The 26,404-nt window shown below is 39.7% G+C and overlaps 1 protein-coding gene across 6 annotated transcripts in view; it reads right to left on the bottom strand.

Moving 5' to 3' along the window:
* gria4b (glutamate receptor, ionotropic, AMPA 4b) overlaps positions 1 to 26,404 on the bottom strand; it is a 121,180-nt gene that overhangs the window by 48,040 nt on the left and 46,736 nt on the right. For all 6 annotated transcript variants that reach the window (XM_051401728.1, XM_051401727.1, XM_051401724.1 and 3 more), the window contains 4 exons: positions 15,163 to 15,402; positions 6,618 to 6,802; positions 2,066 to 2,119; positions 821 to 979 (listed from right to left, as the gene is read on the bottom strand). In XM_051401728.1, coding sequence (XP_051257688.1) covers positions 821 to 979; positions 2,066 to 2,119; positions 6,618 to 6,802; positions 15,163 to 15,402 — 638 coding nt within the window. The remainder of the gene's footprint in view (positions 1 to 820; positions 980 to 2,065; positions 2,120 to 6,617; positions 6,803 to 15,162; positions 15,403 to 26,404) is intronic.

Below are 26,404 nucleotides of genomic sequence, written 5' to 3'. Positions count from 1 at the left end.
AGTTGGCTACAGCAATTTATTGATATTAGAAAATGTAACTTCAGTAAAAAAGGATGTATTTAATAATTTAAGTGATATATGTGTACACATATAAATCATAAGTCAAAACAGCACTAAATCTGGCTGAATTATAAAAGATATAAGTGGTAAAATGAAGAGCCGTTTGGGAGCCGAAAGCGCTGGCTCTTCTTTGGTGAGCTGAGCCAAATGATTTGGCTCACTGAAAAGGCCCAATATTACCATCACTAATGAGCAGCACTTGGCGACAGCAGCAAGGAAAAACTCCCCTTTTTAAGAGGCAAGAAAACAAAACTGATACTGGTTACTTGGAGGAATTAATTTAGTTCCTAAAGGGTGGATCTATTTCTGTTCATATTATGTTGCTATAAAGGCGCCTGGTTGCTTGTTTTTGTGAAATGTGAAAATTTTTCTACAGGACAACATATAATTTAACAGGTGAATTATTTTCCCAGCACCGTTTTTCTGGTAATTTTCCAGTATGACAGTAATTTGTAGCCCATCCTACACACACTAACACACATGTATTCATTGTTTTCATTCTGTATTTGGGCCTATTCATGTTTATACATCTATCCAGTGGTGACTCTTGACTGGTTTTATTGCAAAGAGCTGATTAGATCAGGTAAGTTAAATGCCTCATGCTTATAATAAACCAAATTTCATGAAAATCGGTTCACAATTAAACGAGTTGCAGCTGATTTTGTAGTGAAGTCTGCATCTTTCAGTACTGCTAACTAGTTTATCATGACCTCTCCAATATGGCGGCCATCCAGAGAGCGTAGGTATATCTATTACATACCTTGGGCGGGGCGTCCGAGCCCGGGTACTCCCTCTGATCCAGCTTGTTCCAGCGCTGCATCAGCTTGATGACCATGGGGTTGCTGAAGTCGACCAGCTGAAAGCCCGTGACGTTGGCTCCGCCGTGCATGAAGCGCTCCAGGTTGATGTCCTTAAAACCCTTCAGGGAGAAAAAAGAGGGCGGTCATGGAAGGAAACAAGCAGCAATAAAACCAAAATAATTCATATAATTTAATTAAATCGTTAGCCGAGACGCTCACAGCTGGCTACTGTAGCACTGAACTATTTGATTTGATTCCTCTTTAATCAATTAGGGGGATAAAAGCAGGTGAGAAATGGGTTTAAATGCTCTTTAGCACTGATCCATCATCACTAAATGTTCCTTGAAGGCTGTCAGAGAGAGCTGAACATTACAGCAGTCTCTGTCAGACCTCAGTAGTTTCCATGGTTATGAATTCAAGCCCCTGACACTGTAACCGCAGTATTTTTACTGAGTAGCTCCTAAAGTATATGTGCAAATCTTTCTTTCAGTCCACCTTAATGCGACGCTCACATGGCCGTATCTAACCTGCTGCTGTAAATGTTCCTGCTGTCCTTTACTGGCCCTGAAGAAACCCCTTTGTAACGTGATTGCAATAGAGACAGAGGACAAGATCCAACAGTCCTTATTCTGTTTAAATATAATAATAATAATAATAATAATAATATAATATAATGCATCGAGCATTTTCACTTAAAGAAAACTAAATTAAATAGTTAATTTTTATATTATTTACATTATTAATTAAGCTATAAACAGGAAAAAGGCACAAAACCTTCACTCTCTGATAAACATCCTTCATTAAAACTTCAAACAACCAAAAAGTTCATATAAAAATGAGAAGAAAACAGTATATATGAGAGAAAATTGCATAAAAAGTATTCATAGACACTCCCTGCTGTTATTGTGTTCACTATTTGGGTTCATTGTGCAGTTTATCACTCTACTGTTATTGTTGAATATAACCATAACATATGTCCTTTAGTCAGTTGAGTCGATGATAGAAAATCTGTGCTATAGCTATCAGCCCCTATTACCAGCCCCTTTTTACAGGTACTGGGACACACTCTACACATCAGTATCACAACACTGTTTAAACACATGGACTGAAACAACAAGGTTGGTGGCAGCAAACAGATATTAGAGACGACGTAAAGACGACAACTAACAAACACAGAAGACCATCAGAAGTGATTTTCCCCTCACCAGGTTGGCCATGATGTAATGGTAGCCTTTGACATGTTTCCCGACGCTGACAATCTGCGAGGAGGCGGAGCACAGCTCAACGTTAATCTGACTGGATTACAGCATAACAGACGTTAATTATATTAAATGATGCATGTGACAGGCGAGAGTGTGCGTCTTCGACACGGTGGGACCATCAGGCCTAATCCGGCGAAGATCGGACGTCTAAACAAATGAACAGGCGGTCGTGTCAGTATCTCACAGAGGAAGTAAACACTTCACGCGTTCAAAGACATGACAATGCTTCTCCACACACACACACACACACACACACACACACACACACACACACACACACACACACACAGGGACAAGCACAGAGCTGCATCTTGGTGATAAAAACTGATTTTGAAAGCTGACATCTGCTGGGAAAATCCCACCGGACATCCAGTTAATAAGGGCGTGAATTAATCTGAAAGAGAAAAAAAAAAAAAAAAATTGCTTTGGATCTCTTAGAAAAGCCGACATCGATGTCGGTTCAGCTTCACCGCTGTCAAGACCTGAGCGTCAGGTGGTCATCAGCTGCAATGTGCAAGATTAGGATAGAAAAAATACATCCGTTATATCAATCTGAATCACAACGTGGAGCCGGAGGAGAGATCCACGCGGCCCTGAGAGGTTGGAAATAAGTCATTTTTGTGCACACAACATATCAGTTTAAAGTCATTCCAATGGAGAAGTCTGAAAATAAAATAAAAACACATTTTATAAGAATATTTACAAGAGAAATACCTCAAAAGAAGTCAATTTGAAAATGTGTCACACAAACCAAATAAAAGGTTTTCTGGTGTTACAAACATGAGGAGTTTACTGACCTTAAACTACATGATTTAAGTTTTCAACCATCAAACATGATCATAAACAGCATTGTTATTGTTGTTGTTGTTGTTGTTGTTGTTGTTGTGACAAGTGGGGCGCTGACTTATGCAGGGGTGCAATCCCAACACTGACCCCAGTATGCAGAAATATTCAAATACATAAGGTGAAACACATTTATATCGCATGTTTTCTGCCTAAAACTGCATGTGATTAGCATAAAGTGGGCGTGTCTGTAAAGGGGAGACTCGTGGCTTTCCATAGAACCCATTTTCATTTTGCCGGTCTACTGCTGCATCGATCGGTTACTTTGTGTTATTGTTTGACTTTGATGATCCAAACTAAACTGTTAAAACACCAAAGTCAGCCTGGTGGCTCTGAAGAGAGCATAGATGGATATAACAGCTGTCTGAAGGCGACGTAAAGTGGTGAAAATAGTCAAAATATATTGGCATTTTGAGAGTTTGTGACGGTGCCTCCAATGTATAAAATCCTGTCCTCCATTTGCAGTTGGCGCCACAGGAACGCAGTGACAGTGTTTCATGTGTCATTAAGCAGGGGGAGCTTATAATTAAGTGGTACATTTATTACAGCGCTCTCTTGAAAGGCAGAACCAAACACGCATACTGTATTTAACCTTGTGCTGCTGCGGCCTTTGCGGTAATGCGATGACATTCACCGTTTTTGAACTGTTACAGATCCGATCGTCGTGACTTTAAAGTTAAAGCAACGCATTCAGACACGAGACCGACATTAAATGCATGTCTTAAAGGGGAGGGGGGGCGGCCTTTTGGTGACATTTAGACAACCTCTTGGACTTTTAACTTTAAACCAATAGAGTCTCATTTTGCAGCTGCTCAGTACAATTTGTACTACTTGCAAATTAGCTGCCAGCATCCCCATCTGTAAATGAAACAGGTTTGCATTCAGAGATTTCACACTCTGACATTCAAAGTAAACATCTGGCGGCTTATAAGCCTTCATATGTACTGACCGTGTTGGTAATAAGCTGCTAATGAGGCCCAATTATGTATTCAAATCCTTTCGCTGGATCAGTAGAATTTGGCGAGATGTAAATATGAACAGGATGACAGTTGGCGTGAATTCAGGCTAACATAGATGTTTATGTTTTTGGCGAGCTCTGAATGTGGCCGCGAGTCCGTCGCGTCTGCAAGGTAAATAGTTAGAAATGTGACAGATGTCAGGAGTGGAGATTTCCTGAATAATTGAACAATGGCAGAGACACCAGTTGCCCCAGGGAAAGATAGAGGGATGAGGAGGAGGAGGAGGATGAGGAGGAGGAAGATGAAGAAGGCACGCAGCATATTCTGAGTGTGTTTATGCCAAATGACACCACCGGAGATCAGAACAGACTGTTTCCAAGTTCAGAACTTTCTAATTAGCACAAACATACCCCCAAAAAACAGAGCAGGTGTGGAAAAACAGTGCAGCAAGTAATGATTATTCTTATTATCAATTCATCTGCAGATTATTTTCTAGATTAATTAATCAATAGTTTGGTCTGTAAAATGTCAGATTTTGTGAAAAATGTCTTGTCAGCCAAAGATATTCAGTTTAATATGATGTAACACAGAGAAAAGCAGGATGTCTCATATTTAAGAGGCTGGGAACAGCATTTTTTCGGCCATTTTGTGTGAAAAGTAAGTGTAAAGATTAATTAATTATCAAATTCATTGTTAATTATTTATCTGTTAATCGACTAATCCAGTGTTTTTTAAAGTGGGGGATGGCACCACCTTTGCAACTCCCTCCCAAATTTAGAAGAAAGTGAGGTAAAATGGTAAAAATAATAATAAAAAATTTGACAAATTTGAATTATTAACACATTATTATAAAATTGAATTCATTAAAACACAAAAATCCTATTGTAGATAATATTCTAGTTAGTTTCTCAGTGGGTTTTTAAAGACATCTTGGAATGGAAAAGTTGTGGGAACCCCTGGATTAATCGATTAGTTGACTAATTGTTGCATCTCGATGGGTTAGGGTTAGGGTTAGGGTTAATTAAGGTGATTTTGTTGTTCTACTGGTGCTAAAATAAAGAGATTATAAGGTACACAAAACTGCCTTAGTACAGTATCTTCTTTCTCATATAAAGAACAAGTATTTTCTCCATTATTAAACTGTTTTCCTGCACTGAAAAACATTGTTTAAAAACTAATTCTGCTTTAGTTTTATGTAATCGTTCAGCAGAGGCAAAAAAAACCCCAAACACAGACACAAGCAGAGAGACGATCAGACGGGGTGTAAATAGGCCAACAGTAAAAACAAATGTGTGCGTCCCCGAAATGTCGGTAATAATCCCCTCATGCACAATTACAGCGAGTACGGTGGGTCAAAACTGAACCAGAAAATCTGACTCTAAACTGCACTGATGTAATAAGAGGGCTGGATGTGGCATGAGAGGTCAGCCTTGTCGCCTGTTTGTTCCCAGACAGCGCCCAACAAAAGTCCCCCGTGGCCCAAAAAGCATTTTCCCCCATAGACCGCCATTATAAAAGAGAGTAAAATGTGTCAGGACACCACAAACGGCAAAGAAGGTCAAGTATTTCTCTTTGTATTGTGAATTTTTAGACCATGAAAAATGTAATATTTATGGGTAATAGTTGGGGTTCAGGCAAAGACACTAATGAGCATGTGCAAACCAGGTTTCTGGGTGTATTTCCTGGGAGAAATAGTTAGAATTAATGGGTGAATTGGCACCATTTTGGAGTCAAGTATCCACTTTTCTTTAAATACATTGATGGGAAACTGTAATGGATGTTTACAACATACACAGAAACATCTGGGACTCTGTTTGGAAAAGGGAAACGTCCGTCTATCACGGCCAAACTTCAACCAATCAGATCGATGAACCGTATAACAAAGTCAAACTCTCGTCAAAACCAGTCGGAGAAGAGAGAAATATTCTCCAGTTCAGATATAACTGGTTCTTGAACTGGTTCCATTCAAGATTCTTGAAACCTTGGTACAGCCTAGCAAATCGGTATCGCGGGTTTCCACCAGTTTTGAGTGGAACCATTGTAATCGGACAGAGGGCGTTTCAAATTGCACAGCAACCCAAAGAAAACCTGCTGTTTCTTTGGTTCCGAACACATTTATTTTTGCTCCAAACGGTTCAAAACTAGGTGCTTGGACCGGTTCCCTGTAGTTGGAAAGGGTCTATGATTGGTTCGAACCACTGTGTAGCACATAGCTTGAAGCCTGAGAAGATGGACTATCCAAAAACATTGGCTAACCAGTTCTGATTGTTGGACTGCTTATGTTTCTTGCCCCCGTTGGACTTCATGTTTGCTATGTTGCTACCACGTTCCCTGATCAAGGTACAAACTTATTTTAAGCACTGATGGCCACAGGTACTCAAACTGACATCCTGACATTTTAAACCTAAAATCAAACAGTTTCTGAAGAGGGATCCATCATGTAGTCCCGAATTATCTGGTGGGTCCTGTTTCATGGTGCTTTAATGGCCTACTTTATGTCCGGTTTAGTTCTGTTTTTATGTATCTTAAAGATCCATAAACACTACTGTGTGTGGCTTTTGTTTACACTAGATACTTTAGATTTACAGTAGAAATAAACATCATTACATGAGTAGTTCCTAATATATACTGTAGTAGCATTTGGTGGATTCAAATGAAGAGAAAAAGGACGCTTAGTGTCATGGTAGCGTCACCTGTTCCAGCATGTTCTGCAGTCTCTCCGCCTCGAGGTCGATCACAAACTTCTTCTCCTGTCTCCGGTCCAGGTCCTCCAGGAGTCGTCGGTAACTGGCGTCGTTGAAGTTTTCAACGCAGATGGCGCTGACCTGCCAGTTGTTCTGTCCGGCCTTCTCCATGATGGCCTGCAGGATGGCGTAACCTGACGCAGCCAGACACAGAAGACAGGACACATTAAAGTCGGGGGAAGAAAATACAGTTTATCTGAGTTTTATTTATTGGATTATATTAGCGTAATGGTGTTTTTATTTATGTGTTTTATTTGTTGTGAAAGAAAAGATGAGCTCAGCTGGCTAGAAACAACTCAGCCAGCTAATTGACTAGTTAACAGTTGAGGATCAATTATCGATCGCAAGAAATCTTAAAAAAGAAGGTATCAAGAAAGATATCAAGGCCACAAGCTAACAAACAAGTAAAGAACAGAAAGTAGTGTTTTGAATGGACGTTTTCTGTATTGTCACAATAACATTAAAATGCTCCCAGGATGCTTTTTACAGCTCTTGAGTTTGTTTACTGATGAAACCGAGGCTCAAACACTTCCTGGCTGAAATATGACACATTGAGTCCAGTGTAGTTATAAAACACATTGCTCATAATTGCTGGTTTGAATCACAAACTGGCTTTTAGTTGACACAACATCATCCTTGGCCAAAACAACCCTGTTCCTCATCTAAAAGAAAAAACCATGCACACGCAAACTCCTCTAACTCCTTTTATCTCCCTCCAACCGGATGCTGGCTTTTGGTCCAGTCGGGGGATAAAACACCAGACTCTGGAGGGGGGGAGACATTGGGGGGGGGGGGGAGGGTCGACCCTCGCTGTCAGGTTTGTGTATAAAGAAGATGAGTGTCAGAGAGGAAACTAGGGAGCTGTGAGGGCGGCTGTTCTCCAGCAGGAACAGATGTCCCCCTTAAACGGCCCCTCCTGGTGGCCATCACAATCTGGCAACCCGTCTCCCTTTGCTTCCAATTAGTGGATTAACCTGTGCTCTGGCAACCCGGCTCCCTCTCCACCTCCTCCATCCCCTTCCCCAGCTCCCCCCCCCTTTTCTTTTGCTCCCCATTAGAGGGATGTCGGCGCCCAGGAGGGACTGCTGGTCGAGGGCGGACACACACAAACGGGGCAGCACATGCTCCCACATGCATGTATCGCCATCTCTCAGACCCGGCCTCCGTCAGTCCTGAAGAGAGAGAGACGGGGAACCCTCTAAGAACCCTTTTTTTGTTGTTACAGCTTATAACGTCACATTTCTGGTTTGACACACACAGAAAATCAGACAAATTCAGAAGTAAATAAGCCACAATTAATGTATCGCGTGTAAAATTGTGTAATAACATTGTAATGTACTAAAGGATTTTACTTTTTAACCACTTGTGGCACGAAATGTGACATATATAACCTGCAGCATGTAAATATATATATATATATAGTCATTAAAAAACATAAAATAAATAATAAATCAATTAAATGTCCAGTTTTAATAAACACATTTTTTTTTTCACCTCCAATGACCCTAATTAAGGTCCTATTCTACAGGACCTTAATGAGCATCATTGGTAATATCTGTGTTTATTATTTGTTGACGTTAAAACAATTAAAGCATGTTCCCCATAGCTAAGCATACTACTAATTTCTCATGTATCAAGTAGTAGTAGCTAACAATATGCTTGCTTGGTTAATGTTATCTGACCAACAGCATACAGACAACAACTAGCTCCAAACTGGCACCAGCAGAAAAGGGTTAATACAGCCGAGGCTGATGGGAATATATCTGTTTTTTGACCTGACGGTGGCGCTACATGAAAAAGCAGCTTCATTATAATTCATCCTGTTGGGGAAACGTCTGCACCAACCATCAGCTCCATCTTTCTAACCAATTTATTTTAGTGTTGTTATTCCTCCGTTTTAACAAGCTGTGGTGTGCGTGTGTTAGATTTCTGAATGAATCTCTGTGGAGGAAAAAAAACAACAAAACAGACATTCAAAGTCTCCAGTTGCAGCTGGTGCAAAAAAAAAAAAAAACAACACAATTTATTTCCTTACGTTCACATTTACTTTGTGGCGTTTGAGTCTACCTGCTCGGGGACTGCAGGCAGATAGCGGCTGGTAGCTTAATCTGATACAAAAAGCCTGGAAATGTTTTGTACCCTGACAAATAAACATTAATACAAAAGGACGGACTCACAGACTGAAGACGACTCCCTGCGGCCGCTGCAGCTACTTTACCGCTATCGACTGTATTGACTGGAGCTGTTGGTGTTCTGGGGTGAAACCATAACTTATGTCATTACACTGGTGAGCTCACGTCCTCATGGTTTGATATAGACGGTATATTTTGTTTGTATTTCTGCAGTAGGATAAATGTGATGCAGCGAGATAGAGATACTTTATTAATTCCCTATCCAGGAGCTCAGATTGTTCACATTAATGCAAATTAATATAGATTAAAAGACAAAAACAGACGGTAAAATGGGTTTAAATAAACATGTGACGAGGCTGCTTGAATACAGCTTGTGTTCAGGTCCTCAAAGTTAATATTTAAAATAACAATATGTACTTTTTTGTGTAGTTTTCCTCACAGAAATGAAGGAAATTTGACTTTTATTACACTTCTTAAACTCAAGAAGGCCTCCCGACACCCCCCCTCGTGAAGCTTTACCGACCACTAGTGGACAAAGTAGTTTATAGCAGCTTATTTTATTGATGCTGTTGTTGAATAAAAGTGATTCTACTTGGGTTTCTACGGTAAATATCAAATCAGAATCAGGAGTTCACGTCCCACCAGTTGCTTGTTTCGGGATGCATCAATCTCCTCGCCATGCGGACCGAGGACGGGCGGGGTGGTGGTGGTGGCGGGCAGGGTGGGAAGCATAGTGGCGTCAAGCAAAGCGTGCAAAAGAGGGCCAGCTGATTACCAGCTGATAAATGTGTAGCCTCGGGGCTGTATGTGGAGCAGCAGCCAGCCGTAATCAGTGTCAGCGTCAGAGACGTGCGGCCGAGGGCGGCGAGCGTGTACGTGGACTGACGCCGCAGTGTGGTTTGTGCTGATTGGAGGAGAGCCGGACACTAAGATGGAAGCAGCTGCAGCGGGTGAAGGAGAGGGAGTCTTTATCCTCCAGCGTGATGCAGACTGTCAGTGGTTGTCTGCTCCTTCCTCACTCCTCCTTTACTTTCTCCCCTCCTCAGGTTTTTTTTCCTCTCCTCTCATTTACTCCACTTCATCTCCCTTCTTCCTGCTTCTCTTCTTTCCTATCTCCTTCTTGCTTCCCTCCTTGTTTCCTGGCATTTCCTCTCATCTTTTTCTAGTTTCCTCTCATTTCCTCAGTTTCATTTCCTCCCCTCCCTTTTTCCCACCTCGTTTCCTTTCCACTCATTTGGTTTTCTTGTCATCTCGTTTCCTTTTGTTTGTTAACTTTAATCTTGTTTCCTCTTCCTTCCTCTTGTCTCTTCTTCCCTTTGAATCTTCTACTCTCCTTTCTTTTCTCCTTGTTTCCTTTCCTTGCATTTCCTCTCCTCACCTTTGGTTTTCTTATCCTCTTATTTCCTTTTGTTTGTTTAATCTTCTCTAATTTCCTCTTATATCCTCTCACCTCTTTTCCTTCCTTGTCCTCTGCTCTTGTTTCCTCTCCACCATTTCATCCCCCTTCCTCTTGTCTCTTCCGCCCTTGAATCCTTTCCTTTCTCTTTGTTTCATCTCCTCTATTGTCTCCTTCGCCCCAGTTTCCTCTCATATCCTATCCCCTTCTTTTTCTTTCTTGTCCTCTCTTCTGCTCTATTTCATCTCCCTTCCTCTTGTCTCCTCTTCCCTTGAATCCTTTCCTTTCGCCTCGGGTCCTCTTTTCCAGTTTCTTCTCATTTCAACATCTTTTTCTTTCCTTTCCTCATCCTTGTTCCATCTCCTCTATTGTCTCCTCCTCTCTAGTTTCCTCTCATATCCTCTCCCCTCCTTTCCTTCCTTGTCTTCCTCTCCTCTCCAGAATATTTCCTAGATTCGTTTTTGCATTTCATCTCATTTTATTCCTCTTTCTCCTATCTTTACCTTTTTCTTCCTCTCACTTTCTCTCTTTTCCTGAATCCTTCTTTTATTCTAGCTGTATTACCATGTATTATCTTTTCCTCTGTGTGTGTGTGTGTGTGTGTATTTAAGAGTATTTCTAGGAAGCCTAACAGGAACAGCACTCACTATAACCACACACACACACACTAACAGAGAGAGAGTGCTACAGTATCTGTGGTGCTTTGATGCAGGGAATCAGACTGGCGCTCATTGACTGAGCTCAGCCATGCGTGGGCTGATTCTACATTATAGTCAATACTGGATGAATGCCTGGCCCCTGTGTGTGAAAAAAATCCTCAGGCCAAAAGTGCTGCAGCCTGCACCCAAAAAGCCTCCTGAAAAGCACTCGCATGCGCATACAGACGTGTACATGTACAGCCGCTGCATTCACACCCTGCAGCACAGACTGGAGACCTCGTGACAGATTTGAGGTTTTAAAACATGCAAGCGTGCCTCCTCAGATAAAAAAAAACTACAGTCTTGCTCACGCTACTACTTGTAGACAGTATGCAGTATAAAAAAACCTCAAGAAATACAGGAAAACCGTTGAAGGAAGGAGGCTGCCTGAGCTCGTACAGTATTAGCTGTGATTCTCCATTCAGCGTTTTTCCAGCACTGCAGGAAGAAAAAAAAGGACGCCTTCGTGGTTTTTAGGATTGTGGAAAAAATGCTTGTGCAGAAATTTGCTTTCACGCTATGCCAAGCAGCAAAACAGATTTCAAGTGATCAGCTAAAGCCGGTGAGCAAAAAATAAACGAGCGAGGGGACACTAAAGGGAAAGGAAATGCAGGAGGAAGACATTAACCCATTTGCGCCCCCAAAAAAGACTTTATTTTAGTAATGATGAGGTAAAATAACATTTGTTCTGGTTGGTCTAAAGTCTGGAAAAGTGGTGGCGACTTACTTTGGGAAAGTATCTAACAGTACAAGTTTGAAATGTTTAGATAACATAAAAAATCACACTCAGGATTTTTTTTAAATGAGGAAAAACGCTAAAATTGTGTTTTATTTCAAGCTGCAGTAGGTAACTCTTAGTTGAAACTTTCACTATATCCTGACAGTAGAACATGAGACGGATAATGTGTGAAAAAATCAGCTACCTCTGGCTCCTCCTAGTGCCCCGAATGACATTTGCAAGAATAAACCGGCCCTGAATGAAAACAACCAATCAGAGCAGAGAAAGATATTTTTATAAAAGTTACCTGCTGCAGCTTCAAGCCTCCGTATGTGTGGATATCTTTGACATTTAGCTTGTTTATGCTCCTTGTAGTTTCTGAGATACAGACATTTTTTTATCATACTAACTTAGTCTTTGGCTGATGTTTTCTTTTCTAAAATAGTAGAAAATTCCCAGAATAAGCAGTAAAAATAGAGGCATTTTTATTGTTTTTGGTGCACACATGTGACGGGCTACCATCTATATATTCCATATAAATAAAATAAATAAAAACTATTCTTAGTCAGGATAAATTCTGCTTATTTTCTACCATTTTAGGAAAAGAATAGGTGCCCAAAAACTCAGTTTTCAGCCAAACGGTTTGACCAATTTCGAAAAATGTCTTCAGATTTGTGCTCGATCACTTCCACCAAAGGAGATTCGGGCACAAATGGATCAATAAAGAGGAAATACAAATTATGAAGGCCAAGAAGGGAGCAGGAGGAGTTATAAAATAACTTAAAAACCTACTTTTCACTACCACTTACTTAAATGCAGCACTGATTAATACTCCAGGTCATCGGGATATGTCGTTCAACCGTAGCTAGTGACAGCACAGTGCATGTTTTTCCTATCTGCTGTATCTGGTGTATCATACTCTTTGACAGCCAGCGTTTCCCCACTGTTAGGATGACAGCAGCTTCAGTCGCTGCTGACTGATTTCAGCACCACGGACAGAGACGTCAGCAGAGCCGTCAGTGTAAAGAAGTCAGATTCAGCAAAATACAGCAGTTTTTAATTAATCCTAAAGCCCCCCCCCCGCAGAGTCTGTCTGAATACACTGCTGTGGTTTTCACTCCCCATTGTCTCCCTTTCTCTGTTTATTTTTCACTTAAAAGTTTCCATAGATGCATTAAAAATGTGTCCGTGATCATTATTTAAACAGAAATAGAGACAAAAGAGATTAATAAATACAGTTTTAAAAGCTTCTAACAGAAGATTCAATAGTTTTGATGTAAAGTTTGTTGCAGAAAACATATTCGTCCTGATACTGACTTTTCAGCAGCTCACAGTTTACATTTGCATTGAAAATGTTGACAATAGTATATAAAATATGCTTTAATATCAAACTTACATGTACATCTTTTATTTAATTTATTATAGTATAGTTATTTTAGGAGATATACAGTAATAAAACGATCTCACGTAACTCCTGCAGTACTCAAAAGTACCACTAGGGGCACGTGTTAATTATTATAATGGGATTTATTGGTAAGTTAAAGGTCTGCTACCTTAAAATCAGTTTTATCTACAGAAACCATGTTTCTAAACACTGTAATGCAAAAAATATTGATAATACTGATAACACTGAAAATACACAAACTCAGTTTTTAAAGTAAAAAAAAAAAAAACTTGATTTATCAGCTTTTACTAGTAATGTAAAATGACACTGACTTAGTTTAGTGAGTTACAGAAAAGTTAAAGAAAATTCAGTATTTTGTTTTCACACTGATTATTTGTATTGTAGCAGCCTGTATTTATAGGTAATGTCATTGTTTTTACATATGTAAATATCATTAAAAAAGGCAAAAAAAAAAATAGATAATGTAAAATTAAAGCTAAAAACTGTATTTCAATTACAGATAATTACAGTATTTTTCAAGGTCAGAGACTGCAGGATAATCAGCACTGACACCACTTTTTAAGAGTTCCTGCAGAAGTTTTGGGAGTCCAAAGACCTTTTTCACAGCAGCTATATTAATAGTAATAAAGGTCCTTTTTCATTCAAACTAAATAATTAGTATCATTAGTAACACCTTTGTTTACCCAGCTACTTCATGTCAAAATAGCTGCTGTGAAAAAGGTTTTTTTCTGGATATGCTATGTGGTAGACTCGTCTGTATTGAAAAGAAAACCAAATCGACACATCTAGAATTAGCTAAACACTGGCAAGTGCAAGATGTGTCACTTTCATCTTTCAACCATCTTCACAATGTGTCTGACATTTCTTTTGCTGTTTCTCGATTACCATTTATAAATATATAAAAATATGGTTGTTTTTTTATTTTATTTTACGGCTCGTTTCCCGATCATCAGTCGTGACAACCGAACGGTCAGGTTGGCGGTCTGCAGGGAGAGCGGCGCCGGGCCTCACCGGTCGCGGGAACCTTTGTTGTCCTGCGTTTGATCAGATACGAGCAGGTTTTGTCGAGAGGCTTTTTAACCCAGCCAAGCGTGTACGACCTGGAGATAAGAGGCGAGGCGAGAGGGGGAACGAGCTGCAGCCTCCGTACAGCCAATCTGCCCGTTCACCGCAGTCCCACCACCACAAAGAGAAACCCCCCCCCGACTACCTTCTGGAAAATGTATGAAAGCGAGATGTGGAGATCCGAGCAGTCGCCCATATCCATTCTGTCATTGTAATGGAAATGTGACACGAGGAGGAATAAGGGCGGCGAGTATTGACTCAGCGAGTGTGTACGTGTCGAGAGAGAGAGAGAAAGAGTCCAAAGAGCGAGAAACACACAAGGATGAGACAAATACACGGTCCTCAGGTGGGGGGAGTCGAGGGAGGTCCAGCAACCATCCACAACCCTGCTAACAGCAGCTGCTCTGCGTTATTGATCGCACGCCGGCCCCGAGACATGTTGTGGACCGAAAAAAGACAGCCGTTATTTTAAAGGCAGATCCATTCACAACCTGTGTTTGCCATGTCGGGGTGGGGGGGGCATGAGGGGTTAAACACCATATAAACAGGCCGGCTGAGAGTTACTGCAAGCTTTATTGTATTGGGCTGTAACATAACTTGAAAAATGAGACTTCTACAGATTTTATCGGTTGCCTATAAGTGATAGTGTTTGTATGTATCTAAATTCAGGAAAAGCCCAAAACTAAAAGCTGAAGAAAAGATAAAAAAAACTGTTTTCTGTTGTTTGTTTTGAAAATAAAAAATCAGAAAACCAGTTTTCTGTTTAAAAAAACTTGAAAATTACCCGAAAACTTTCCGTTTTTGAATTTTTAAAACAAAAAAAAACTGCCAGTTTTCATGTTGTTCCCCATATTTATAAATAAATAGTCAGTTTTCTAATTTCAAAATAAAAGTCTGTAAAACTACACTAACCCCATAATACAACAAGTCAGATTCTGGTCTTAACTACATTTTAGTCAGTTGGATTATAAACACAGATAAAGTATCGTACACACACACACACACACACACACACACACACACACACAAAAAACAATGCGAAAAGCACATCAGTGTCCAAAAGGAAACGTCATCACTAACCTCTGTCGGTGTCGTACAGGAAGACGAACTTGTTCCAGTCGTAGTGGTCGAGGAGGGACAGCAGCGCCCCCCGGATGGACGGCCGGAGCTGCAGGGTGAACTGGCTCTCGCCCTCCGTGGGGAAGCTCGGCGTGATGAGGGAGATGTGCAGGGCGCTGCAGAAGGACGTCAACGTGTGGACCGAGCGCTTGTCGTACAGGCCGAAGATGGCGAAGACACCGCGGGAGTACTGGGAGCAGACTGTGGGGGAGAAAACAACAACAATGACAATCAATTAACAAATAAGATGAATAACCTTCCTGTCAATAAAGTGCCTTCACTCTCACGCCAACGTTAGCATAGCTCTGATCAACCAAACTCCATTCAGAAAACAAGCATTTTAAGAGTTGCTTGCTCGTCGTCGTGCACACAGCCCGGACAAAATGTGAATTCAGACTTTTTACAAATCGCCATCATGATGTCGATATTTCTGCATCATTTTTTATCCATTTATTGACAGTAAATCACATAAAAATCACTTTATTTTAGGCTCATACCACCTTTATAAGACAGGCGAGTATACACTTCGCTCTATTGAAGATTTAACATTTTAAATCTTCATCTTTTCTTCCTATTTAAACAAATTCTCAAATCAAGCCTCCGCACACTTCTCCAACAAAGACGTCAGGCTGTGAATCAGTTGACTTATCTCCTGTTAAGCACATCTCAACCTGTGATAAATTTCATTGTGAAAGGAGCAAAAACAACAGCACATTTTTTTTTAATATATGATACAAATCTTGGCGCAAAGCCCAGAAACTAACAACACACACCAGCTGATATCTTCCAGTTTTACTGGGATAAACAGCAGAAGTTATTTAACATGAGCAGCCATCATATTTCGCTAAAAAAGCACATGAACACGTGGATGATAAAGAAGGAAAAAATGACAATTGATGGGCCCGGGGACAACAAAAAATCACCCCAGCGATGAATGCTTTGGCACCAACAAGACAAAATAACAAACCATTATCCCGCTGATTTACCACTTTAAATCCTTTCAAGAGAAACCCGCTTTAAACGCAGTAAACAGAGATCAAAACCATCCGTTTTCCTCCAATGCTTTCATCTAAAAAAAAAAAAAAAAGCTGTTTCTCTTCCCCTCGTTTAAACACTACCAACATCTCCTCGTCTTTGTGTAGATATAAAACCACCACACACCCGATTAACAAAGCACGCTCGCGCTGCTTCGTGACATCAAAAACAAGCACAAACCTGTGTTTTATTGGTCAGACTTTTTGATTTAACTTTTTAACTTAGTCTGCTTAAGAAGGATCTCCTCATTATAGAACCAAAAAAAGGGTTCTGCCCGTCTTACGAGATCCTCCGTACGGCTATAATTGCCCACAACAACAGAAAAAGGGGAACGATAATGAGCATCTTCTGCCAGTTTCCGGGCGCGAGGAGAATCAGAGAGAGAGAGATACTGAAGGAAAAGATGTTTCCTCTTGTTAAAGGAAAAAGATGGAGGAGGGAAGGAGGTGGAGGGGAGCAAACAAGAAGGCGTCTGCATTACTGACAAACCTCCTTGTTTCCATGCAGAGTGCAGGTACTTTACTGTGGAGGGGAGTCTTTTTCTGATCCGCCTGAAGCTTCGGTGAGATAAACAAGTCAGACAGAGCTTCTACGACTCTTGTTCACACAATTAAGGTACAACGGAGGTGCCGGGAAAGTACGGTAAAACATGGTGGTGCTGTTGTTGTTGTTATTGTTGTGTGGTGGTTTCTTGTAAACATCACACAGTTTCTTTTACCTTCCTGTCATTTAAAGACGGTGTTTGGTTTAGGGGAGATGTTACTACAAAGAGTTTATTTATTTGGATGAAAAGAGTTGCCATTTGTCCAAATTCTTTGAGTTTTAGCTTCTCAAATGTCAATATATTTCTGTGTATATCAGGAAAGATCCAGCAGTTATGCAAGTTTATGGAAATGTATCCGGATATATGGACATCTTCTGGATACTGGACAGTACGTATGTATATCACCACCTGGGATATTAGACGTTTAAGGGTAAATTTTTCACCATTTTCTGACATTTTATGGACCAAACAACTTATCGTTGAGTCAAGAAAATGATCAGATTCCTCTATAAACTCAACATAATCCTTAGTTTTACGTTATTTTTATGTCGTAAAAGTGATTTCCAAAGAACGCCTCCTTCCACCCAAAGATGTCCTTTTGCTTATTGTTGCTTTAGTCGGACATTTGACACTTAGGAGGCTGATTTCATGAGAATGAAAACGCAATAATTAGCTAAATCTTCTTGATGGATTCCTGTAAACGTCGTTAGGAGCTCCAGAAGGAGCCAGAAGAACCTGATGTTTCACAGATTATCTCTCTGATGAACTGCTGTTAGGATATAGTGAAAATTACCTACTGCAGCTTTAAATTCAGTCAAATCTCTGCATTAAATTAGGGGGTCACCAAAGCTGTATTGGGGGATCGGGAGGTCGTCTTGACTGTAAGAGGTGCTAGAAAACTCAAAAATACACACAGTAGGCCTATATCACAGCATTTTGTTCATTTCTGTGAAGAAATGTAAAATAAATTGTCTAATAGAAGAACGGCCGAGAGTCAGGGAGAAGAAAACACTGAATTTATCAAAAAAAGAAGCAGATTAAGTTTGTATTATTGTTAAAAATGATTAAAAAATACATAATACAGACAGAGAATCATATAAAAAAGTTCCCTAAACAGGAAATAATCTGCTCAAAATTCATCAAAATCATTTGTTTTACACAAATTTGCTGCTGTTAACTGTTTGGATTCATTGTACATAATATGAAATATACGTCACTGATACAGTTCACTCAACGATACAAAAAAAGGTCCCTTAAGGCAAAAAAGGCTGTTATTTACACTTATGGACACACCATCTCCCTGCAGACCACAGTAACATTTACTGTAAGTGTGTGTGTGTGTGTGTGTGTGTGTGTGTGTGTGTGTGTGTGTGTGTGTGTGTGTGTATTATGGAGGCTCGTGGTAGAGAGGGCGTCCACTCAACCAAGAAAGTAGTCCAGAGGTTGGAAAATCCACACAGCCCTACTGATGTCGCCTCGAGGGACGGGATGACATCAACCCACACACACACACACACACACACACACACACACACACACACACACACCCCCTGATGCTACATTATGCAGAAATGCCAGTTTGAATAACAACACATCAATATGCATGTAAGGAAAACCTGCCGGCCTGAGATCAAACCTCGCACCCTCCCGTCGCTCACTCTCTGTCTCCCCCTGCTGTGTTTGTCTCTAATTACTTCCTGTTTCAAACCACTGAGGGTTCAACTCGTCTGCTAACTCTCAACTGATAACTCGTCAATAAAAACAGCACAACACAGCCGCCGCCATCCCGTACGATAATAAACACGTCACTTCCTGCCAGATGAATGGGACCAAATGGACAATAAATAAAGTCGAGTATATTCTGGGCTGGAGGACAAACTGTAATGATCAATATGTGTATCAGTAAATGTGAGGTTTGAGAAAAGGAACTATTACAAAATAAAAGCTTTTTGCTAATAGAAATTCATGTAAAATCCTGTCTGGGCTTTTATTCTGAAGGGCACACATTAACTTCCATTCACTGTTGGACGTAAAAAAATCTAGAGCCAGAGTTCGTTCTAACGTGGCGGTAGAAATAAATACTAACAGATAAAACATATATATATATATATATATCATAAACAATATATGATAATAACAATAATACTAATATAATATGAATATTAAACAATAAATAGATGTTTTAAGAAGTGATTTAAAAGATAAAAACAGCTCATTTTAAGGCAACAAAGCACAAATATTCTTTATATTCAGGTGATTAAACACTATATCTAATATTATATTAGATTTCTGTCATTAAATCCTCCTGAATGTTTCCACACTGCGATCTTTAAGACTTAGAAGGTTTTGTAAAATCCTGGAATATCCCACAAAGTCTTTTCCGTCCAACTAATACAAAGGAATTTCCTTCAAGGTCACATTTAAGCGCCTTCAACCACCGGCCCGCCGCCAGCGGCTCTGGCAGCGTGGACACGGCGAGGAGCTCAGCCACCGTACAGCGTGCCAAAATGGCAGAAGATGAGTGTTATCCATTTCATTAAAACAGATTGCCTCAACGATGAAGAAGGAATCCATCACAAACCCATAAACGGCGAGCAGCTCGGGCGGCCCCCACCCCTCCGCCTGCTCGCCGGTTTCACTTACTGTGAAGAATTCTCATCGCATTGAATGAGTCTGTTGGTTTTATGTGTGTTTGAGGCAGTTTGACCCAATTTATCATTTATTAATGGTCATTTTTAGGCAGGTTTAACCTTCCTGGTGGCTTTTTGAAAGGCACTCGTACATCGTTTACTCTTCTGTTTGTCGTCCCTCTGGTTGTCTATCGTGTTTGAACTGAGGCCTTTTACACAAATAAAGTTCCTAATGGATTAATAACGTTATTTCGACATACATAAACATGGAAACATGTCTTTTTATGCACATTTTGTACTTTTTGATGAAGAGGCTGCAGCTTCCTTCAACTGAAGTAATCCTGAACTGTTTTCCTACAATATGAATGAAATTTTATCATTTTTGAGCAGATTTTATTATTATTTCCTGTTCAGGGAACTTTTTATACAATTCTTTGCCTGTATTATGTATTTTTTAATCATTTTTAACAGTCATACAAACTTAATAAGCTTCTTTTTTGTTTGTTTTTTAGACATTTTACATTTACATTTCTTCACAGAAGTAAATTGAATTCTAAGTTAAAGGCCGACCGTGTGTATTTTCTCTATTTACTTCTTACATGCCTTAAAATCAAGAAGGCCTCGCGACCCCCTGTGAAGCTTTGGCGACCCCTAGTGGGGACCCCGAACCCACCTTGTTTTATTATCCTTTTATTTTATTTATTTCTTTGCTTTTTTCTTAATATTTATTAATTTTTTTGTTCTATTCATTTAAGTTTCATCCCTCACTTCTGTATATTTTTCTTTTATTTATCATCTGTTACCTGTTATAAGCTGCACATTTTTACTTTATTTGTATTGCATTAGGTTGTTGTGTCACATTTCTGAAAGAAACAATAAAAAGTATGATTTTAAAAAAAGGGAAAACTTGCAGCCAATTAGCGCTGTAGTTGCAGATTACAACCCCCTCGCCTCATCCTACTGTTTCAAAGCTTGTTGGAGAAACAACGGTGTTCGGTTTGTCCGTTCTAACGTGGCGGTTTAGGATAATAATAAATAATAATAAACTTTATTTATACAGAACTTTACTGGATTAAAAACATTTCAGGAAAATAATTAATCAGACAATTAATTAACTTTTTTATAAGACTTTGCAACTGTTGGTTCGTCTGTGCGAGAAAACAGGACGACCCATTTTTATTTTCAAAAAGAAGAGAGAGAAATGACTTTTACTCAGTTTTGACAGTGTGACATATTTCCCACATGTGTTTTCAGACACGCAGCCTCACAGAAAAGATCCAGATCGGGATGTTTTCTCCAGCGCAAAGAGACAGCAGAGGCCAATAGTAGCAATCCATCAGAGTCAAACTGTATCAAGCAGAGTTTGCTCCGTATGACCTAGTAGTTGATGTGACAGCAGTAGTGCTGACAGCGAGTGGGCGGCCGCTAGTGACAGGCTGGGGCCTCCTGGACTGGTCCATTTAGTCCCACACCAGCAGTGACCCTGAAACAGCATCCGCTGGCCTCACACTCCACTGCACAAACAGGTCAGCGCACACACACACACACACACACACACACACACACACACACACACACACACTGCAGCGCTCTCTGATCAATGGGCCAGACATTGTGAGTGTGACACACTAACAGAGCAACAGAAGCTCTCCTGTCATTTTTAGTTTTTACATAACGATGAAATTCAACTCGCATCTTGTAGCAGGAAAAAAAAGAAAAAACTCGTCTTCTGTCTGAATCATATAGAAAACACCCTCAAGCTGATGCTAAGCTACGCTAGGCTACGCTAAGCGTTTCCAATGTGGTCACAGCGAGGAGTGAAACTGCTTCGTCATCAGTGTAAATCAGTGGACGGTGGTTTGGATGCGAGTCGAGTGCCAGTGACACACTTTACCTCGCCGCCGCCGCCGCTCGGTCCCGCAGGTGTCAGGCCCCGCCCACTCCACGCAGGGTTGGGCAGTTTGACGATGACTGCCCCCGACCTCTGCCCCGTCAATATATCGAGCTCACAGCCGCACAGAACAAACCTCCATTATTTACCACTTGTTTTAGAGCAAAAAGAAAAAGTCAAAGCTCGCTGTTGATTTCTTTCTTTGCATCTCGAATTCACTTCAACAAAAAACTGTAAACATCCATCAGCCTGACAACAACATCAATATAAAGCTATTTCATTGTATTCTGCAGTAATAAAATACACAACGTGAAATCTGGGATGATTTCACTTACTTACCAACAGTATAGACAGAGTATTATTATTCTTTAAGCAACAAAACCAACTGGAAACTCCCATAAATCACTTCGGTACTGCTGTCGTCCTCTGTCTGTCTCGGAGGTTGTGTTCACTGGGAAGCTGCTGAGCTCCGTTCAGGAAGACGAAATTGATCGGATTTTGATATAAAAACACAAATAAATTGAGTTTTTGTGAAGTTTTTTTAACACACTTTGTTAAATATGGGAACAAAATGACATTTTTCATTTCATCTAGACTTTAATCCGTTCTGTGGCTGCAACTTAAAGTGTTTTTTTGGTCTCGTTTACGCACAAATCTGAAGAATTTGGTCAAACTAGACACACTAATCACACCATATTTAATGAGTCTATACTATTTATTCCCTAAAAATGGTAGAAAATGCCCTAAAATAAGCAGAATTTGTCCCAATAAATAGAAGTTGTGTGCAGCTTTTATGAAGGAATATATACAGAGAGGATTTTCTTGCTGAAGTGATTCTCTGAGAGTCGATGGAGACTCGAGTGGAGGTCTTTGACAGAAAACGATGGAAGAGGAGGAGAATGAAGCTCCTTTTGTGTCCGTAATAATATCAAGCTGCTAAAATGCCATGAAAAGAAACTGTCACTATTTTAGTGACCGAACACATCGTCGACGCCGGGGCGGGGCGGGCGGCCATTATGGACCGGATCACTCGATTTAACACCTCTATTGACACAGCAGAGAGGTCAAAGTGCAGATTGAACATCACTGATCACTGCAGACGAGAGTGTAAACCACATATTTATTGTCTGTATATAGTTAGAGAATGTTGTTTTGGTCAGTTTGTTTACTTTATTACACATTACACACACAAAGAATGTAAAAATTTGTAATTAGAACGACAACTAAAGCTGTTACAGATCCTCCTTTTAACAAAGGAAAACGCCAATGGACTGAAAATCCAACTTAATATGTACTTTGGTGATTTATTTCAAAATAAAAGTCTGTGCATTTACAGTATATGTCTGTGTACTAAAGAGGGAGTCACATATTGGACATATTTAACATATATTCTACTGTATATTGTGGGGGAGCAGATTAAGATCTTCTCGGTATTATAATATGTGGTTGCCTACAGAAATAAAACCGCCTCATATTAACACTTAACACAGTTAGAAACGTACAGAAACGTGTTTATGACCTTTAAACTGCTGGTGTTGCGGTGTTAAAGCTCAACGAATGACTGAGTTTGTCCAATAAAACCTGGTTTATGACTGAATACCTGCCAAAGTGAAATGGTACTGTACAGTGGAGACGGAGTCCAATAAACAGGAGTCTGTAATGGACATTTGATAATAAATAAACAATAAACCTCACAGAGAGACTCGACGTCACCACGAAGGCTAAAGCTACAGCTACACATTCCCTTTTACAAAACACAGCGTCGTGTGATATAAATCAGGGTTGTAGTTTCCTTTTATGCTTAAAAATAATAAATAATTAAACATACAGTGAACTCATCCAACTACGTGTTTTACAGAAGTTAACTGTGCTAGCTAGGCTAATAGCGAGTTGTTACCAAAATAAAAGCACTTTGTTTTGTTTAGTTTGTGTCTGGGAATCAGGAATATTATTTATTTTACTGGCATTGTAGATCTAGTTTTATTTAAAACATTTAATTCTGAATTTAAAAGACAACCGGTTGATATAGGACCATTAGAGCTACTATAACTTAAATATTTGTTTATTTACTAAACAATCTTATAGATCTTAAACGTAAACTGCAGCAAAATAAACACAAATACAACAAAAAAAATGATTAAAAATGTTCAGAAATCTTATTAAACAACTAAATTTTGATCCAGTTTCTCGGTCTGTGACTTTCCACCAAATATCCTGACAACAAACAAACAAACAAACAAACAAACAAACCACTGGGGCAGAAAACATAACCTCCTTTTCAGAGAGAGAAACAGAAACTGGAGCAGCTTTCATGAACTGAACTGACTGTTTGTTGCACCAGCAGCTAACAGAGCAACATGTGGCGCAAACAGACGACCCCTGATTTATATTTTATGTGTATTTTATGTTATATTCAATGTGTAACAACAACAACAACAACAACAACAGACAAACTGCACAATGAACCCAAACAGTGAACACAATAACTGCATGAAGTTTGTGTAAAACCAGAGATTTGAAGGAAGTTCTAGCAGATTTTAACAATCATAAATACTTAATAGGCTTAATTCTGTGTTTTCTTCTTGTTGTTCAATCAGCTGTTTGTTTGTTTATTAAAGCAGGACGAGGTTGTTTATCTGAGACTGAATATATTGTGTTAAATAACATCATTTTATCTAGTTTCCTTCACAGAAATGAAACAAAACGCTGAGATATAATCCAACTGTGGATATTTTTTAAAGTTTTCTTACACCACGTAAAGTTAAGGAGGCCCTCTCGACCCCCCTGTGAAGCTTTGGCGACCCCTAGTTGGGCCCCCGACCCGCAGGTTGGGAACCAATGCTGCTGCAGAGTATTTCAAACACGACTAAATGAGCGTCTGCGTGTTTCTGCCTTCTGCTGCCATTCAGCTGAACCTGGCACTGGACAACATACTGCTGCCTCCTTCATCTCCTCTGTGTGTGTGTGTGTGTGTGTGTGTGTGTGTGTGTGTGTGTGTGTGTGTGTGTGTGTGTGTGTGTGGCATTCATGTTGCATGCATGTAAGCATTTGTGCGCATGACTTTTCCTTTGGCATCAGACACACACTGCGAGAGAGCGAGAGAGAGTCCCATTGGACATTACTGCAGCACATTTCCACATAATGCATGAGTGCCACTGACAGACCATGTCTCACTACACACACACACACACACACACACACACACACACACACACACACACGTGCACTCTGCACCACCGTATACTGTCTGCTTGACTTTGTCTCCCATGATGCCCTGGGTTAAAGAGTGGCGGTGGTGCAGGGTGAGCAAAGAGGGAGAAGATGAAGCTCACCCTCCTCTTCCTCCTCCTTCATCACCCCCAGACAATCAGGCAGAGGTCCAATGCTAATGTGTGTGTGTGTGTGTGTGTGTGTGTGTGTGTGTGTGATCTTATGAAATACCTTTAAATCTTATTAAAAGAACAATTTGTATTTTGTTTTTGGACGAAAGAAACACAAAACCTGAAGCAAGAAAACAAAACAAAACAAACAAAATAAACAAAATAAACAAAACACAGAATCCAAAATCATAAAAATTAATAAACAAGTTTGTTATTTTGTTATTAATTTATGAATCCAACATGAAAAATAAACAAATAACAGCTTATTTATGCTCAAGTTAAAAACAGGAAAACGATTTTGATATTTAATGTGTTTCCGATTCAATTGCAACTAACTGAACACCTCTCGCGTCTGTATTTGGTGACGCAGGAATGAAAACGGAGAAATGACACCACAGTCGCTCTTTGGAGGTCGTGTTTGATTTGTCCGTTCGGAGTCACCGTAGAAACATGGCAGTTGTTAAACACGGAAATACCTAAAATAAAACATAAAAACATAAAAACATCTTCAGTACAATGTTGCCATGGAGACAGCAAGTTCGACTGTGAGCAGCAACTCAAGTTTTTTATATTTTGGAAAACGAAGTACGCCGAATTATCTATTAACAGTTTATTTTTCGCTGTGTGACGTTCGACGTACTGACAACTATCACTGGATCACTTTAAAACTGAAGAAATCTTAAAAATGGACGATTCTCAGGCAAGTTCTGAAGTGTTTCTGTCCCACACACACAGCGAGTTACACTGTGTGCTGTTTATTTATTCTACAAGATACTTAAAAAGACAAACACACATGTTGTTTTTCAAGCTCATATTTGTAGATTAAAGATATAATACAACATTTCTGCATTAAATTGTCTATAAACACTGGAGCTATCATATAGTTGAGTTGTTAACTTACATTAACCCAACTGTTTGTAGCAATGTTTAATCTCATAAATTAACTTTTTATTCAGTTTTAAGCCATATTTTTACCTTCCACTGTTTAGATCTTGGTGCTTTTTAACCTTTATTTTAACCTGATGAAGGATTTTAGTCATCAGACGTCTGGATCTTAAGTTATCAGAGAAACAAGCTGAGCTAACTTTAACTGTCTGCCAAACATCATAGAAAAAACTGTGATTTTTAAGGTGGAACTGCTTTATTCAGTGTTTTTACTGGTTTTAATCAGCAGGTGTGTTTCTTTTGTAGAGGAGGAGACCTCTGAGGATAATTCGGCTACCGTTTTGATTAGAGAGGTTTGATGTTTAAATCAGGTGCCACCATCGCAGTAAAGTGTATTTACTGCCAGTTTATAAAGTGAAAGACAACAAAGAATAAGAGTATAAATAAATCTATTCAGAAAGTCTCATTACAACGCTGCAATAAACAAACGTAATCAAACAAACTGCTTCGCATCCATCACATCAGAGGCCGTCGGGGTCAAGATATCGGCAAAATGCTCGTATATATAAATATATATATATGTATTAATATTGGCGAACGCATAAAATCACACAATCAGAAACGAAACAATTTCACTAAGTACCCTTTTATATAACCGGATACACTTTCATGTAACGATGAGGGAGATAAAAACACACATTTCAAAGTCAAAAAACATTTATAACAACAAGAAATATAAGAGCTAATAATGTAGCAGAGATCCTCAGGAGGGTTGGAGGGGGTTGGATGTGTGTGTGTGGCACAAAAACTCCAAACTGTGAATATTTTAAGAGCAACC

The sequence above is a fragment of the Dicentrarchus labrax genome, unplaced genomic scaffold, assembly GCF_905237075.1.
Source record: "Dicentrarchus labrax unplaced genomic scaffold, dlabrax2021, whole genome shotgun sequence".
Classification (NCBI taxonomy): domain Eukaryota; kingdom Metazoa; phylum Chordata; class Actinopteri; family Moronidae; genus Dicentrarchus; species Dicentrarchus labrax.
Note: the sequence above shows the minus strand (reverse complement) of the source record. Positions and strands in the feature narration are given on the sequence as shown.